At 38.5% G+C, this 15,914-nt stretch overlaps 2 protein-coding genes across 2 annotated transcripts; both read right to left on the reverse strand.

Moving 5' to 3' along the window:
* Window positions 1-1,050: 1,050 nt before the first annotated feature.
* Window positions 1,051-6,388, reverse strand: LOC149023481 (uncharacterized). Its single transcript, XM_089142800.1, is given in 10 exon segments — window positions 1,051-1,577; window positions 1,676-1,753; window positions 1,826-1,891; window positions 1,995-2,064; window positions 3,113-3,180; window positions 3,680-3,805; window positions 4,457-4,540; window positions 5,798-5,851; window positions 5,934-6,011; window positions 6,013-6,388. Coding segments are annotated over 10 exon segments (909 nt in total). The 5' UTR covers window positions 6,256-6,388; the 3' UTR covers window positions 1,051-1,535.
* A 5,376-nt stretch (window positions 6,389-11,764) lies between these two features.
* LOC149023482 (protein CYTOSOLIC ABA RECEPTOR KINASE 7-like) lies at window positions 11,765-14,195 on the reverse strand. Its single transcript, XM_089142801.1, has one exon. The coding sequence runs from the start codon at window positions 13,993-13,995 to the stop codon at window positions 12,418-12,420; it is 1,578 nt and encodes a 525-aa protein (XP_088998927.1). The 5' UTR covers window positions 13,996-14,195; the 3' UTR covers window positions 11,765-12,417.
* Between the last annotated feature and the right edge of the window lie 1,719 nt (window positions 14,196-15,914).

Genomic DNA, 15,914 nt, shown 5'->3' on the forward strand with positions numbered 1-15,914 from the left:
AAGATGGTTTCTCTGGTGCCAAAGAGGCTACCGGGCAAAGGGCGATGATGGGGGTTTTGAAACATCATGTGAATAATGAATTGTTGGTGGTGGTTGGTGTTAGTGGTAGCTATGATTGCGAGTTTGGACTTTCGGAGTATAGGGAAGCCTGGAATTGCGTTCCATCAATTCATAAACCCTTCTTCTTTTAGCTTTAAATAGATAAGATGCAGCACAAATTGACAAAGAGTTGGTAAGAGTGACGCAAAAGATGAATTCTCTACTACGTTGTCATAATGTCATCCCCTTGTTTTGTTCGGAGAGAACGTCTTGCTATTTGATGACTTGTCAACAGAGGCGGAAAGATGAAGAGTGAGTGAGTGCTGGTCAACTCTCCTATCATATCCATTATACCTCGGTGGATGTCCCAATGGAAGCTTTCTAAGTCAATTTAATTGGTTGTTGCAGTCAAGAAGAGCCACTTTTTTTTTATAAGATTAATTTATCTCCCTCCCTCTAATTATACTCTTCACCTAAAGACTTGGTTGTCATGCAGAATCATGTAGCTTGGAACTGCAATTTTGTTGGTTTAGACAAGATATCTTAATTATCTATGTAAAGTAGGGATCCGGTTTAATGAGTAAAGGATCCAATGGTTCTGAGGGGCAGGCAAGAGACTTAAAAAAAAGTCTAGTTTGGTCCACTCTCCACGAAGTCCTGGAGCGAAAAATATAGCAGCCGACACCAAAACAATGGATGCTTTGCAAGTAAGTCCAGTGCCCCTAGCAAGCTTATTCAGAATGCTGTTCAATTTACAAAGCTATAGCATTTGGATCTGTCATCCAGGCAGTGAAGCCAAATTCAACCTCAGTCGTGAAGCAAAGGTTATAAGTGTGAGAACAATCAGTCTCCTCAAGTAAAGCAAATATTTCTGTTGACAATAACATGGAATAAAATGGGTAGACTTACTTTTTCAATAATATGAAACTTTTCTCTCAAGTTTTCTGTCCAAAAAAAATTACAAGTTAACCCCCCCCCCCCCCCCCCCCAAAAAAAAGGTTTATAGACAGGCCTGCAAGACAATTATTGTGTCAGGGAGCTTCCAGAATTGTTTAGCTACATAATCTACTTTTACAGAAACTCAAGTGATGAGCTGCATTTCAGAATTAACTGGTGTCTAGCATTATTAGTAAAAGTGGATTAACACGGCATTCCCAAATTGCAATTTCAAACAGTCTACCCTGAAAAAACTACAGAATCATGTTATCAAGAAGGGGTGGGATGTTTAAATATTCACATTTCCAGGAATTAGAGCCCCCCCAGTAAATCAAGAAATGTCAACTCTACAGTGTATACCCAGAATATTCCATTAGTAATGATGTTTATCAGGAGGCTCTGGATGCTAGTGAATAAATCCGAGCACTCTTGCATGCACTCTCCTCAATTGCAATTTCCTGCAGCCAGCCAACATTGCCAAAGGTATCCAGGAGAAATGATCAAAGGACAATGACATGAAACAGGTCAAGCTTTTCATGAAACAGGGTATCTGTAACAGGTCATATTTTCCGGCATATTGTCATTCCATCTCCAATGGGTACCTAGAACATTCCGAGGTCAAAGTATAACTGAGGATTTAGAAAATGTTTTGCCAATGATAATAGCAATAAATCATTGCAATGGAAATCCAAGCACCTACCATACTGATGCTAACACGAGAATCCCCCATAATTTTTTCATTAAATTCTCTAATGCTAACAGTCTTCGGATCATTTACCTGCCCAAAACATGTTAATATATGTAAATTCCCAGCAGTAAAAGTTTCAGGACAAAATAGGTGCTGCCTTACCAGGCGGTCAGCCACTTTTCCATGCCAAAGAACATTATCAAACACAATTACACCTCCAACCCTTACCTACAAAAGGGTGTGATGAATGAAAAATTATATCCCCACAAGCAGCTGGTCCAAATTTTGGATCAAATGGGAACGAATAACAAAAAAAGAAATTTTGTTTTACCAATTGTAGAAGCAGCTCAAAATATTCATGATACATTCTCTTTTCAGCATCAACAAATGCGAAGTCATAACTGCATAATGAGGGGATGAATCAAGATGCAATCCACGATCACTGTCTACAACAACAACAAGAAGAATAGGCCTTGTCCAAACTAAATGGGATCAGCTACATGGACCCTTGCTTACCGAGGCCATACTAGATACAAGGCCTACACTATGCATATCATTTTTCACCACTTCTCCTAAGGTTATCTTAGGTCTGCCCCTAGTTCTTCTAATTCCTTCTATCTAAATTAATTAAATTATTTCTATAGGGGCATTTAAAGGCCTTCGTTGAATGTGCCCATGCCACCCTCAATTGACTCTCTCTTAGCTTATCATTTCTACTCCCAAAACCAGCTCCAATATGATCATTCCTAACCTTATCCTTCATAGTAGCATCCTCATTTATGCTACGTTGAGTTTATCTATATGATGTTTCAAAATAGTCCAACAATCTGCAACACACATCATAGTTGATCATATGACGGTCCTATAGGATTTTTATTATAGAATTTTACTTTGAGCTTTAAAGGAAAACAAGAAAGAAGGCTAATAAATAATTGATAAAACGGGAAAGGAGCAAAATATTTCATGTAGCAGACATTTTTTTTATAGTATCACACAAATATTTAAATTTTTACTTTAAAAAAAAAAGTGTAAATTTGGAGAGAGCACATACAAAAATTTACTCCCTGCATTTAAACTCTATTGGGCCAACCTATGATAAGAAGTGCAAATGAGTTCAGTACCCATGACTTGACATCTCACTTCCTCTGTAGATCCTCCTAAACTCACCATGCTTCATTGGGCTAGCCGCCCAAAAAAAAAAAAAAAAAACTTTTAAATTATTCATTTGACTACTTTTTTCCCCCCATTCCATCCAGTCAGTGTATTGGATCCCGATACTTGGCAGAGAAATCTTACCTAATCCATTCAAGTTCTTTATGGAGCTTGAACTAGAAAGTGTTGTACATCAAACTTGGCTCATTTTTAAGGATGGAAAAAATAAATCAAAATGTGCATAAAGCACTAAATACATTATTTGCTAATTTAAATAATTGCATTTTGTAAAGATACCTGCAAGCTTCTCCATTATCAATTAAGGACGTTAGAGTGTCTGCTGCTAATGCATGTCGCACGTCCACCTGAAGCAAAATAAATGCTAAATTCAAGCAGTTTTTCTTAAGCCTAAAAATGAATCCACTTTTGCAAATGATTCGATATCTGTAGAACAGAACAACCTATTCATCCTTCCCCCCCCAAACAAAAAAAAAAAAAAGAGAGAGGAAAGAAAAAGAAAAGAACAAGGTGAAAGAGGAAGTTATTGATTCTATTTATAATCAACCAAAATAACCCCAGTAGATATTTTGCAGCAGTAGAAGATGAAACTTGTACAGTTTAATTGGGCGAGGCTAAGACAATGATGATGGCAAACACAGCTCCTGGGTGGTGGCTGGTTGATGCCTTCTAAATTTTCACAGGATATCTCTTGAGAAGTGTGTTTACCAAATGATTATTACGGTAAATAGCTGGTCAACTAGAAAAAAAAAAAGATAATCCAAATGTTGAGACGATTGCTTGGCAATTTATTAACAACACTTTCACTTACTAAAACTAGTGTCCATTCATAAAAAGGAAAATCACCTTGTGGGAAACTTTAGCTCGCTCATAATACTTTTTTGCAATATCAAGAGATTTTGCATCTCTTTCACATGCAACCAATCGACCTGATTCCGGAAGGACCAAGGCTATAGCCAATGATGAATATCCCTGAAGATGAAATAAGTAATATACATTTCAGTTCCCAACAAACAGAGAAATCATCAAGTCACAGTCAATATCAATAAGCACAAATTTAGCAAGAGGCTGCCTAATAGGAGAGCGGGGAAACATAGCTAAAAGGAATTAAGAGCAATCATCAAGTTACATTCAAACTGGATGAGAAGAGACTCTTTGGGTTTTTATTATTTTTGGGGGGGGGGGTGTTTGGGAAAAAGCAAAAGAATTAACTACTGAAGCAATCACCACATCAACTGCTTTGTGACATGTTCGGTAAAATTAATATGAACATTTATTATAATTAAATTAACATTCTCCAATCCTTCCGTCCGTGGTATTTCTGCTTTAGGCCCATTTCTTTCTGATTAAAAAGAATTGCATTCTAGGCAATTGTTTTCAGTTGCTACTTTTGTACTCTACACATTGTTTTGTTTTATTAAAGTAGGTCTTTGAGGAAATATGATGATAATATATGAGTCAGTGACGTCCTCTTATAAAACTGAGGAATTAAATAAACAAAACTATCAAATATATGGATTTTCACATGAGAAAAAGCGAGTAAAGACCAGAAACTTTGGAATCAGGTAGACTCAACACTAAGAAGACAATTTGTTGGCAGGAAATTGAGTTTCAAATACATACAGTATAAACGCCAACTTCAATGCATCGCTCTGCCCCAAGAATTTGAACAAGCATTGCAAGTAGTTGAGCCTGATCAGGAGATACCTGTTGACAAATGTGTAGTAACATGGAAAGTTCTCATTCAAGTGAGCAGTACAAATGGAAATATACTGGAAGAGTATCACATTTCTTATCTAGAGACAACTGATGCTAAAAGGGATTTTTCACTGCTTTCCCCCTCCCTAGCACAGAAAAATCTCCTGTATGATTGCTTCTGCACTTGTGTTGGGGTGGGGTTGTGATGTAATCTCCAAACGTCCCTGCCCCCAACAGAAGCCGCAAGAAGCCATAGCTGCCACCAAGCTTTTGCGCAACCCTTAAGGGTACTTTGGTCTTTTTGTTAAAATTCAACTTCTTTTAGTCTTGTATTTGTCGAGTTGATTCTTTCTAAATAAAAGACTCATAACTGAGTTATTAGTAGTCTTCTATTATTGATTTCAGATTGTAATTTGCAATTAGGAGTTTGAGTTCAAGTCTTAAATCCTAGATCTTTCTAGAGTAAACTCTCTAGTATTGAGTCCTACTTGGAGTTTTTATTGTTGGCTATAAAATCAAGGCCCAAAGTTTTGACAGATCAGTATTGAATCGCATGAAATTGCTGAGAATTTCTAGCCAAGAAGGTATCACGTTGGGCTCCATTGAGGGGAACCCTTTTGCATCTTTGAGAGCTCATTTTCTTGATTGATTCTTGATCAGCAACAGCAGGAGCAATTCATCTTCCCCTTCTCCTTCAAGAACAGCAAGTAAGTGTCTGATTCCCATCCCCCTACCTAGCCCTAACCCTTCCCCTGATTCAGCGGCAACCTTCTGGAATTTTCTTATTGTTGTAATTTCAAGAAACACCAGTCCCTTCACTCTTAGACCTAATTCTCTTTAGCAGCAGCCTCCCATACCCCTATACCCTTCGGTTGTGGGTAGCAGCCCCATCCCACCCCTGGAAACCCTAGAACTGATCCCTAAACCCTGAGCAACCCCTAACCCTAAGTTGGAGGATTCAAGATCAGTCAAGATTGAAATAAAAGAAATAAAAGAAATAAAAGAAAGAAAGATTCAAGTAGTAAACACCTGGATAGCAGTTTTCCTTTAATCCCCCCTAAATTTTGTTGCTAATCATCCACAGCAGTAAAATTAGCCTTTCCTCTCCTTGGTTTACATCAGGTTATGGTTTATGGAGAAGAACAACTAAAGCAACAAGAACAAAGTAAGTCATATACCGTACATAATCCATGTAACTTTAGGACATGGGCAATCCACTGTTTCACATTTAATGAATTTAGAAGTTCAAACAAGATTATCACTAACCTGCATCTGACTCCCAGGCATTGAAGCAGTCTCTTCACGAAGCTCTCGTAGAATCTGCAATAACCGAAAATTAAGAAGCAAACCTCCAAACTGTAAACATGGGCTCAGAAATATTAGTTGGAGAAATGGGTTTTACCTTTGTTTCTCTGACATTGGCAAGAACGTAATCATAAAGCTGAGGCGTAAGACTAATAACCTGTTTATTCCCGTACAAGACCATCTTTAGTAACAACCATGGTGTCTGTATAGCAGCTTCGAGGCTGATACAGCTTCAACACCCTGGTTGCGCCTTGGTACCTTCTAGGAGCTTTGGAAATCGAAGTTATAGAAGAGAAATGGAGTTTGCCAGTAGTCCCTAAAAGGGTTGATCGGCATTGTACAGAGATGATGTTGGGAGAGAGCCGAAGGGGCAGAGTTCGAATTAAATTCGCAGACCCAGACAGCAAAGCCCTTGTCATAGAGATTTTTAGGAATGGGTTCAGTAGTTTGCCCGCCAAGAATCGTTACAAACGGCAGTTTTGCGTGTTCTGTGTTCGAGAGTTTTCCCGTGCGGTGTGTTTGAGAAAATGGGATTTTTAGCCGCTGCAAATGTTAGGCTTTGGCCATTAAAAAAATTAAATAAAATTGTTTTAAAAGAAAATGCAGAGGGATGTATATACAAATAAATATACAAATACACGGGTTTAGTAACCCTGAAAAAGAAAACTACTCAAGCATGCAAATCTTATCGGCCAGTAGGATGTCCTCCAAATCTTGGGGTGGATCCAGAAAGAATCGTGAAGGTTCCTCTAAAGAAGTTGGTCTCTTCGTGATCTAGTTAGTAGCGTAGTTGGACTCATGGTACGCATGTTGGAATCTAATTCCTTCATAGCTTCCCACTTCTTCCTTTACTGCATGCACCACTCTTGTTACTTTCTCTTGTATTCTTGCATTAGACTTTAACGGATCAATAGTTTTGAAAGAGTCTGATTCCACATATAAAGACATGAAATTTTTTTCGCATGCAATATTAATTCCTTCATAGATCGCCCAATTCAGCTTCTAAAATATTCATCTTCATTTTTCTCTTCATGAATCCTCCAAGAAAGCTGTCTTCTGTGTTGCGAATTACACCTTCTATCTGACTGTATTCTTCTTTGCATAGTGATGCATCTACATTTATTTTGAACCATCATTCCTTAGGATTAATCCATCCACCAGCCCTTCTAGGACAAATTGCATTGACACCATAGAAGTTTTAAAGCACTTATACTTTACTTTTTTTAATACATACGTTATATTCTATTAGAATGGTTAGTTATATTATCGCAAAGACTATTATATCCTTCCAAGAAATCTTATACTCATTTTTCAAAGAAAAAAAAGACATTCTACCACTTACAAAGGTTATTTGATGAAGACATTGTTGTTGGATTTTTTTTTCCCTCAGATTTTAGTAAGGACAATTTTGAAATTAAAGAAAAATAAACAATGGGTTAACTGTTTCACTAACATAATTGAATTATGTATTTAATGAATTTGGGTGTCTGTATTTTTCAAACAAAGAGTGTGGTTAGTGCTCTTAAGCCTTCATTTTGGGTGTCAGTGTAATTTGCTCAAAAATTAAATTTACAAAATCAAGTCCTTAAATTTAACCCATCCAATTCCCAAATTTCCAAACGTTGTTTGCTCCTCCGCTTCACCTCCTTGTCGTTTCACAGCTGGTTGGAACAAGGTTTGCAGGTAGGATAACACTCTGTGGTGACAAAAGATTGCAGTTAATAAAGAAAGCAATCAATAGAATTTGCATGGTATTTTAACTATAAATAATCACTTTTTTTTTCTTGGAAAATTGTAAATAATCACTCAGATCCATTAGTTTATGTGTTTTCTCACCCATCTCATGCCGGATCAATACTTAGTGCAGCATGATTTATCCAGTGATACTAATTAGGAGAAAAAAAAAAAATTGTTTCATTCAGTCATTCTTGAGACATGATTGTTAACAATTGGGCTGATTCTACCTCAAAGTATATATTTAAAATCCTAGTAGTAGAACTATCCTGTCAATAAGCAAGACAAGAAATTCAAGGCACCCACTGGGGCCGCCGGCCCCCCGTGGAGAAAAAAGTAAGAGGGCGCGCCTGGCCCCCGGGCCGGCCGTCGGGGGGTTGGGGGTTTGAATTTTGAACAGAACAACAACTATGGCTACTTATCATGGACATAGAAAAACGAAGAGAAAAAAAAAAGGAGAACTACACAGTTGCTTTCCAAAGAACAGATATAGCTATGGCTGTTAGATCACGAGGATGAAAAGAAAGAGAAAAAAAAATGAAAATGACATTTGTCCTTCCATGTAAGTTCATATTAGGTTCCCATTACTAAATTTTTGATTTGGGGTTGTTATTGGCCATGACCCAAAACCTGCATTTTATTGGGGGTTTATGGGAGAGCATGATTTTGGAGAAAAGAAGGTTTGTGAATTATTGGGTTGGTAGATTCAAGGACTTAGATTTTGCAAATTTGAAAACTTTTAAACCTTTAAATGTAAAAATATTTTTATATTTACATATATACCTGCACTTTCTTTTATAGCCATTTGATTTAGTTTTGACTACGTGGCCAATTCTAATCATTGGCAGCAACAGAGACAGCCGCTGCTGCAAATAAAAATCGGAAAAAATGGTGGCTAGAAAGAACCAGGTTTTTATCAATCCACCCATATTAAAGAGACATCCTACATTTAAGAAATCACAATTAAATGTTGCCCCTTGTTCTGATATCATCTTGCCCAAGCTAATCGCGTCTTTTATAAATATATTCAGGCCCCTGCCTCTATTTGCCCTCTGGTTTTTTTTTTTGCCCGTGGGTGATTTTGCTCCCCGTTTCCTTGTGTAATATAGTTAATTAGGATAAGAATAACCTTGAATGAAGGACCTTAAACTTGACTTGTTTCTTTATATTTTTTCATCGTATAGTTACATTGATAATTTTAGCGATTTTGGATTTCCCCACCCCTTCTATTCTAGTTTTACTCCCAATTGCCCTAGTTGCTAGATGGAATTGGTTTTTAAATTAGGAATGCAATTCTTTTTCGTGGTCTTGAGGCTTGTGTTTAATTTACTATGATTAATTTTTCTTTCCTTTGTGCAGATATTCTTAAGGACATAGAGGAGAGAATCAGGTGATGCTAGTTTCACTGGGGTTTGAATCTCTTTAGATTTTTGTAGATGGTTCATGGGAAGGTTATAACTCAAAAAAGGGTGCAAGAGGTTGCATCGTTTGGGATGCAGGAGGGACTTTCATTGCAGCTCAGTGTAATTTTTGTTGGGCTACCCAAGCTGTTATATCATGGAGCTTGAGGTGGTGCAAATGCCCTTATCATTAGCAAATCCTTAGGAATCTCGAGTGTGCAAATCAACTCAGATTGTCTATCGGCTAGCTTTGCAGGATCTTTCATCTTCTTTGGATTGGATGAGCATTAGTTTAGTTTATGAGATTATAAGATTAAACTACATATTTTAATTATGTTCTTAGAACTCAATGTTTTGACAGATTTTCTTGCTCGTAGTGCATGTGGCACTTCCTTTCTAGATCTTGGTGGTCATTTCCACCTCTCTTTATCATAGATAGGTCCGTGTTGTCGTCCATGTCTCTTGGCATTAACAGCTTTTCTTTCTTAATGAAAGATTCCAGCTTTTGACCAAAAAAAGAAGAAGATGGAATTCGTTTTTTGGTCATTGTTTTCATTGGAATAGAGATCTTGTAATGCATCATGGTGATATAAGAGTTTTAGCTTCAAAATAAATTCTCTTATATAGTGTCTTTTCATGATGCATTATTGCTTCTTCGTTTTTTTACCCCTAGTTTGCCATCTTAATTTTCTTAATGCACCAAGCGTGTGTTTGTTTTGGCCCGACCATGTATCTAACCAAAGCTGATTCCCAACAGAGAAAATGATCGGGTCGATCCCCGACCGGAGGGGGGCCGACGTGCCCGAGCGACCGGATCGAGATGGCTTCTTATTCGCTCGCGCCTTAACCACATGGATAGGGAACCCTAAGGAGCGGCGGCAATCTCGAAGGATAATATCGACCTTGGTTTTCGGTCCTCTCTGTCCAACTGTGGTCTTGCTCCGGTCGCAGATCCCGACTCCCGAGAGGCTCAGTTCATTCTGAGGAGATTCGGTACCTCTTACCTCCTCTCGGGTGGGGGTCGGCCGTGCTCGGTTCTCGCCCGTCTGTCCTTTCCCGTTCTCCCGGGGCTCGGTTAGTCTCCGCTTGCCTCGGGGTGGCTCCCCCCGCGCCCCGCTGGGCTCCGGGCGGGGTTTTGGCGCATCACCAACCAACGTGGTTTGTCTACTAAGTATGAAGATTCACAAAGCAAGAAACACCAGAGACTGTTTTTCCTTCTCCTTAATCAATACTGGCTACGCATGAGGAGAATCATCTCCTTCAACCATTCGTCTACCCTCGAAACACTACCTAGATTTTCTGATAATCCCTTTCATAAGAAGGAGAAGACATGATAGCATTCATATCAGAGACCACCGGCGGCAATCGACAAATGGCCATCTGGCCGACCGCAAGGAAAACCATGAGAGAGAAGCACCCCACCATTCAAACACCATTAATCAATCACAAGGTAGAAGCACTAGCTAGTTCACTCTAATAGAATTGGAAAATTTTTCAACTTATAATAAAAGTAAGAGCAAATTACACGGCACCCACTATATATGGGGTGAAACTAGTGACCATCCATTATTGTCTCATAAATTACATGACACCCACATGCAAAATTACAAATTACCCACAAATAAATTTGTTATTAAATAGATAGTAAAATTACTTAAATGTTTTTGTTGCCAATACCCAACCCCTAGGTGGGTGAAGAGAGATTCTTCCCATCCCTTGTCGGAAAATGCTCACCACCATTGAAAATTGCCCGCTGCCAACCAGATCCCCTCCTCGCCGGCAACCACAGCCCGCCCCCATCTCTCTCTCTATACTAACAAATGGGTCACCTTATACTTCTCAACTGCGCTTAAAACCATGTCCATATCGAACTTCCCGAGTGTTAGAACCATGTTGTCCCTCTGCAACTCGTGCATGGGTGATGATGGAGAGCCCAAATATATGGAACATGGGAAGGAAATAGTGGAACTCATTTCGATGTTGCTAAAAATTTCAACTTGTTCTTGTATCCAATTTAACAGGTCAATTCGTAAAAGATTCATCCACCAATTGGACACTTTCCTATTCAAACTTAGGAATCGGAAAAATAACTTAAGGGTCTATTTGGTTACATGAGTTTGGAGATTTTAAATATCTAGAGATTTCAAATCTATAAATTTCAATTTATGGAGTCATGATTTATAAAATTAGATGTTTGGTTGTGGAATGGAATCAGTGGATTCATCCTAAAAAACTATTTGATCGACGTGACTTTTGTAAATGTGCAAATGTATAGCTTTTTTTAAATCTTTGGATCTCACCCCTTACTCATAAATCTACAGATTTACATTTTTAGTATAAAAAAGTGAATCTCTAGATTTCATGAATCTAGAGATTTTTACAACCAAACGGTATAATTCTCAGATTCATGAATCCAAAAGTTTGAAATCTTTGGATTCATGTAACCAAACAGGCCCTAAGAGATTTCGATGTCTTACTTTGAATATTCTTCCATTCTGATGATGCGATCAACTCAAACATTTGAAGACAAGAAAATATGAGTGAGCGTTTTTGGGCCAGGAATGGGAAGAAGATGGGTGCTTCTCCCTCTTAGAAGTTGGATATTGACAATAAATGACATTTAAGTAATTTTATTATATATTTTAACAACAAATTTAACTATGTGTAACTTGTAATTATGCATGTCAGTGTCATGTAATTTATGAAATAATAGTGAGTAATCACCAGTTTTACCCAAAAAATAATGAGTACCGTGTAATTTGCTCTAAAAGTAATTAAGTGTCAATCCCCCCAACAAAACAATGCCACACAGTTGACTAATACTACAAGTGATTCAGTTACCACCAAATTCAAATCCATCGAATATGCAGATGTATTCTGCACCTGAATGACTGGGTTCATATATTTTTTTGGAATATTTGATAAATATTAATTTCATCGAACAATTTAGAAGCTATTCTAAAACAAGAATTAAAAATTATAATACCCATAGATTATTTAACACCAGAAGAAATTGCCAACAAAATATTTTCCCCCAAATAGAAGGGGGTTATAAAGTTTTTCTAAGTCAAATAAAGCTTCATTCAATGTAACATTTTCCATGATCTTCACGTATCAAATGATGTCTTTGTTGTGTCAAATAGAAACGTTCAACCAAAAGAAAACAAAAAATCAAATAAAATAACCAAACGAATAAAATTCTAAAAATTTACAAACTAATTAATGTGAGCGGGCCTACCTCATGACTTTTCAATCATATTATACTTTTGAGAATTTCTCTTTGAATTCCAAGCCACGTGCTTTTAAATAATTGGTATACCAAATCCAAACCCAGTGAAAATCAATCTAACTTGTTGTCACCAGTGACGTTAACCATCACAATTCACGAACCACAACCGCAAGCAATATCCTTGCCAAATCAGCAAAGCTCCACGTGTCAAACTTACATTAACGAGGAGCGAAAGACGATGTGAAATCCGTGGGAACGCCCATTTGGTTGGACCACTGTTGAGACTTCAAGTGGAGTTTCGAAATCCGTCCAACGACATCACGCATGTCAGGTCTCCGGTCCGGTTCCACGTCAACACAGTTCAACGCGACACGTGTCATCTTCTCCGCCACGTCTAACGGAAACGAATCTTTGAACCGCCGGTCCACCCATCTTCTCAACCGGCCTCTCTCACCTGTATGTGTATCTCTCCCCGTACCGGTACTCTCCTCCGCCATCGCTTCCTTCGCCGTTTCGATCACCGAAACTCTTCTGTAACTCCCAGTTTCTCTGTCCATCTTGTATCTCAAGGGTTCTTCTCCCGATAAAAGTTCCAAGAGAATAACTCCGAACGCGTAGACGTCGGATTTCTGAGTTCCGATGCCGGAAGCTTGGAATTCCGGCGACATGTACCCTCTCGTACCTTCAAATCTCATGCCTTTACTGTTTGTTCTCTTCAATTTCGACGAAGAAGAAGAAGAAGCTTCTGTTATCTCTGCAATCTCCTTGTCCTGCTTCTTCTGATGTTGATATTCGGGGATTTCTCCACAGAGTTCTGCCGTACCGAAATGACAGATCCTCGCATGGAAAGAGGGTTGATCGGTGATGATCACGCCAGTGCTCTTGATGTGGTTATGGACGAAAGTCTTGCCAAGTGAGTTGTGAATGTAATCGAGCCCGTTGGCGATACCTAATGCGACCTCCATTCGCGACATCCAGTTGGAAAGAATGTTGGAATTTGGGATTTTAGGGTTTCGGAGGCAATCTGCGAGGCTGGGTCCGTTGACGTAATCGTAGACGAGGTAGATGTGATCGCCGGAGGTGGAAGCGCCGAGAAGGTTGATCAAGCAAGCGTGGTGGCTTCTACAAATCAAGGACAAGAGATCGCGAAGCCTGGAATCTTCCAAGGAGCGACGAAGCCTGCGTTGGAAGATGACGACGTCTTTGCCATGGAGAGAACAACGCCAAGCTGCGGAAGAAGAAGGAAACCGTTTGGCCAAGAAATTGTTGGTGGCAGTGCAGATTTCAGCGAAACCGTAGATGTGGGGGTTTTCGGGTAGGGCTTCACGGAGGCTTGCAAGGGAAGTTTTGCTGGAAGTAGAAGCCTTGGAAGCGCTGGAACCGGTAGTGTTAGCAAAGCTCGAAGGGTTGCTTCTGCTGGTGGAAGGCAAAGCACTGGAAGTTGAAGTAGACAGAGGAGTTGGAGAATCGATGGCGGAAGAGCGTTTCGAAGGTCGTGAGGATCGAGAACTGTGGATGCCCAGGTGGGTTCTGGGCTCTGTTGCATCGGTTCTCGATTTTGATCTACACATGCGGAAGATAGAACCCAATGCGCTGCTGTGGTTTCTGTGAATTGGGTCTTCAGGAATGGATGAGATATGAGGATTAATAGAAGCAGAAGTCGTTGCAGAAGAAATCTGGGCAATGCCAGATTGAGATTGTGGTTGAGCATGAGAACAAGAAGGTGGTGGAAGAGAAGAAGAAGAAGTCGATTGCGCAGCTGGAGCTGGCGGTCGAAAGCAGCATTGAATCCACATACGGCTTCTTTCCACTGCTGCCGAGGCAGCGCTGGAAAGGCGGTGGAAAAGTTTTTTCAGATAATAAAAATGATGATAGCAACGAAAAAATGCAAAAATAATGAAAATTTAAAAAGAAAAACAAAAATACATTTGGAATTCGAATTCGCGTTCATACGTAAGTCTTAGACACTCAGATGACATGAGTTTCCGTGTTTGTTTTGGGGAAGTTATCTTAGGGCGCGTTTGATAATGTTCTTGAAAAATGTTTTTGGCGTTCTTCTATTATTTGGAAACGGAAGAACGGGTTAGCGACGTTTGATAAAACGGTTCGTTCTTCTGTTCTTTAAGAACGGACCGGCTAGAAAAGTGTTTTAAAGAACGCTTTTTGTAGAACATGAAAAAGATGTTTTTACCAAAGAACAGAAACAAAAGTGATAAAATTGATTCAAATTAAAGCCTTAGAACAAGTTTATCAAATACCAACTTATTTTTCAAAAAAAAACTGACATATTCTATTAGTGTTTTAAAAATATTTTCAGAATGGATTTATCAAATGCCCATTTTCAAGCAAAGAACAATCTTTTGGCACAGAAACATTAAAAAACGGTTTTGCATAAGAATTGATTTCTCAGAACAGAAACGTTACCAAACGCATACTTAGAGTCCCAGACTCGTTTGACTCGTTGTTAAGAAAAGAAACTAAAATTTGAATGTCCATCTGTTTTCATAGATTTTAAAAACAAAAAAATTTTGAAAGTTTTTTTTTTTCTTTCTTTTCTCGGCAACCAAACAAGCCTTAATTATCAGTTTTGTAGTTTTCTCTTTCCGAATTAAAAAAATGTCAGAGAGTATAAGACCTGCGGGTAGCTATCTGTCTAGTTTAAAGTTAATCTTTTTATAACAAATAATTAATCATATCTATAAATTAAATATTATAGAGGTAGAGTGGAAGAGAGACATGCTTTGTACTTTCTTTTTAATAAAATGAGGGTCACACATGATTCTTATTGACAAATCTTTTTTGAATAATTAAAAATATATTTTTTAAACTTGCATGTTTTTGATAAATTTGTATTTTAGGGGTTGGATGTCAACATTTCTTTTTTCTTGTTTTTTTCTTCCCTCTCCATATTTTTGGAACATAAACAATTCAAACTATGTATGTGTAATTCGGTTTGTTCTCGAAAATTAAATATCTCTTTAGGGTGTTTGACTATCACTTAATATTCATAGTTTGAATCTTCAACCGTTTGTGTTCTTCTCACACTTCTCCGACTAACCTTTAATTTTTTAGTAATTTAGAGGTGAGTCCACTCTTAAGTGGTGGAGCCATGGAGGATGTGAGGGGAGTACAGACCTCGAGTGTTAGAGGATCCCAACTCAATATTCATAGTATTGACAGAACATCTATGGATAAAGTATTGTTTTGGTTCAGGCTGTAAAAGTGGTACCAAGTTGATGCAAACTTTAAATACTAGATATGATCCCCCCCCCCCCCCCCAAAAAAAAAAAAAAGAGGGTCAAGGTTGGCCAGTGAGATGGGGGGGGGGGGGGCAACAAATAATGAATTCAAACTAAGGGTCTCTCCTACGTCTGCCAAAGTACATCACCTTCTTTCATTCACTCGTTCTTCTCCCTATGGTATGGTCGACTAATAGTGGGCAAAGAAATGTTGAATGGTGAGGCGGGCAGAGGTTTCTCCAGAATACAAATAACCTCACCTCACTTTCTGAGATGTTCAGGTTCTCGACAAGAATGGAAGTCAGAATACACAACTAGTCTTTTCAATGTTTCAAGCCGGAGCCAATAGACGACCTTTTGAGATGCTATGAATAGCGTACGTAGTTGAACTAGCCAAGGGATGAGAAACCAAAGAAAACTACAAACATAGTGAATTTCATTCTCCTATGGTGTTCTTGTAAGAACCTTCCAATAAA

Source organism: Hakea prostrata, chromosome 2 (assembly GCF_041222555.1).
Source record: "Hakea prostrata isolate BN-2017 chromosome 2, UWA_Hpros_2, whole genome shotgun sequence".
NCBI classification, from domain to species: Eukaryota; Viridiplantae; Streptophyta; class Magnoliopsida; order Proteales; family Proteaceae; genus Hakea; species Hakea prostrata.

Bases quoted from the DNA above. Each gene is read 5' to 3' on its own strand.
- LOC149023482 (XM_089142801.1), bottom strand. From the start codon at position 13,995: ATGTGGATTCAATGCTGCTTTCGACCGCCAGCTCCAGCTGCGCAATCG.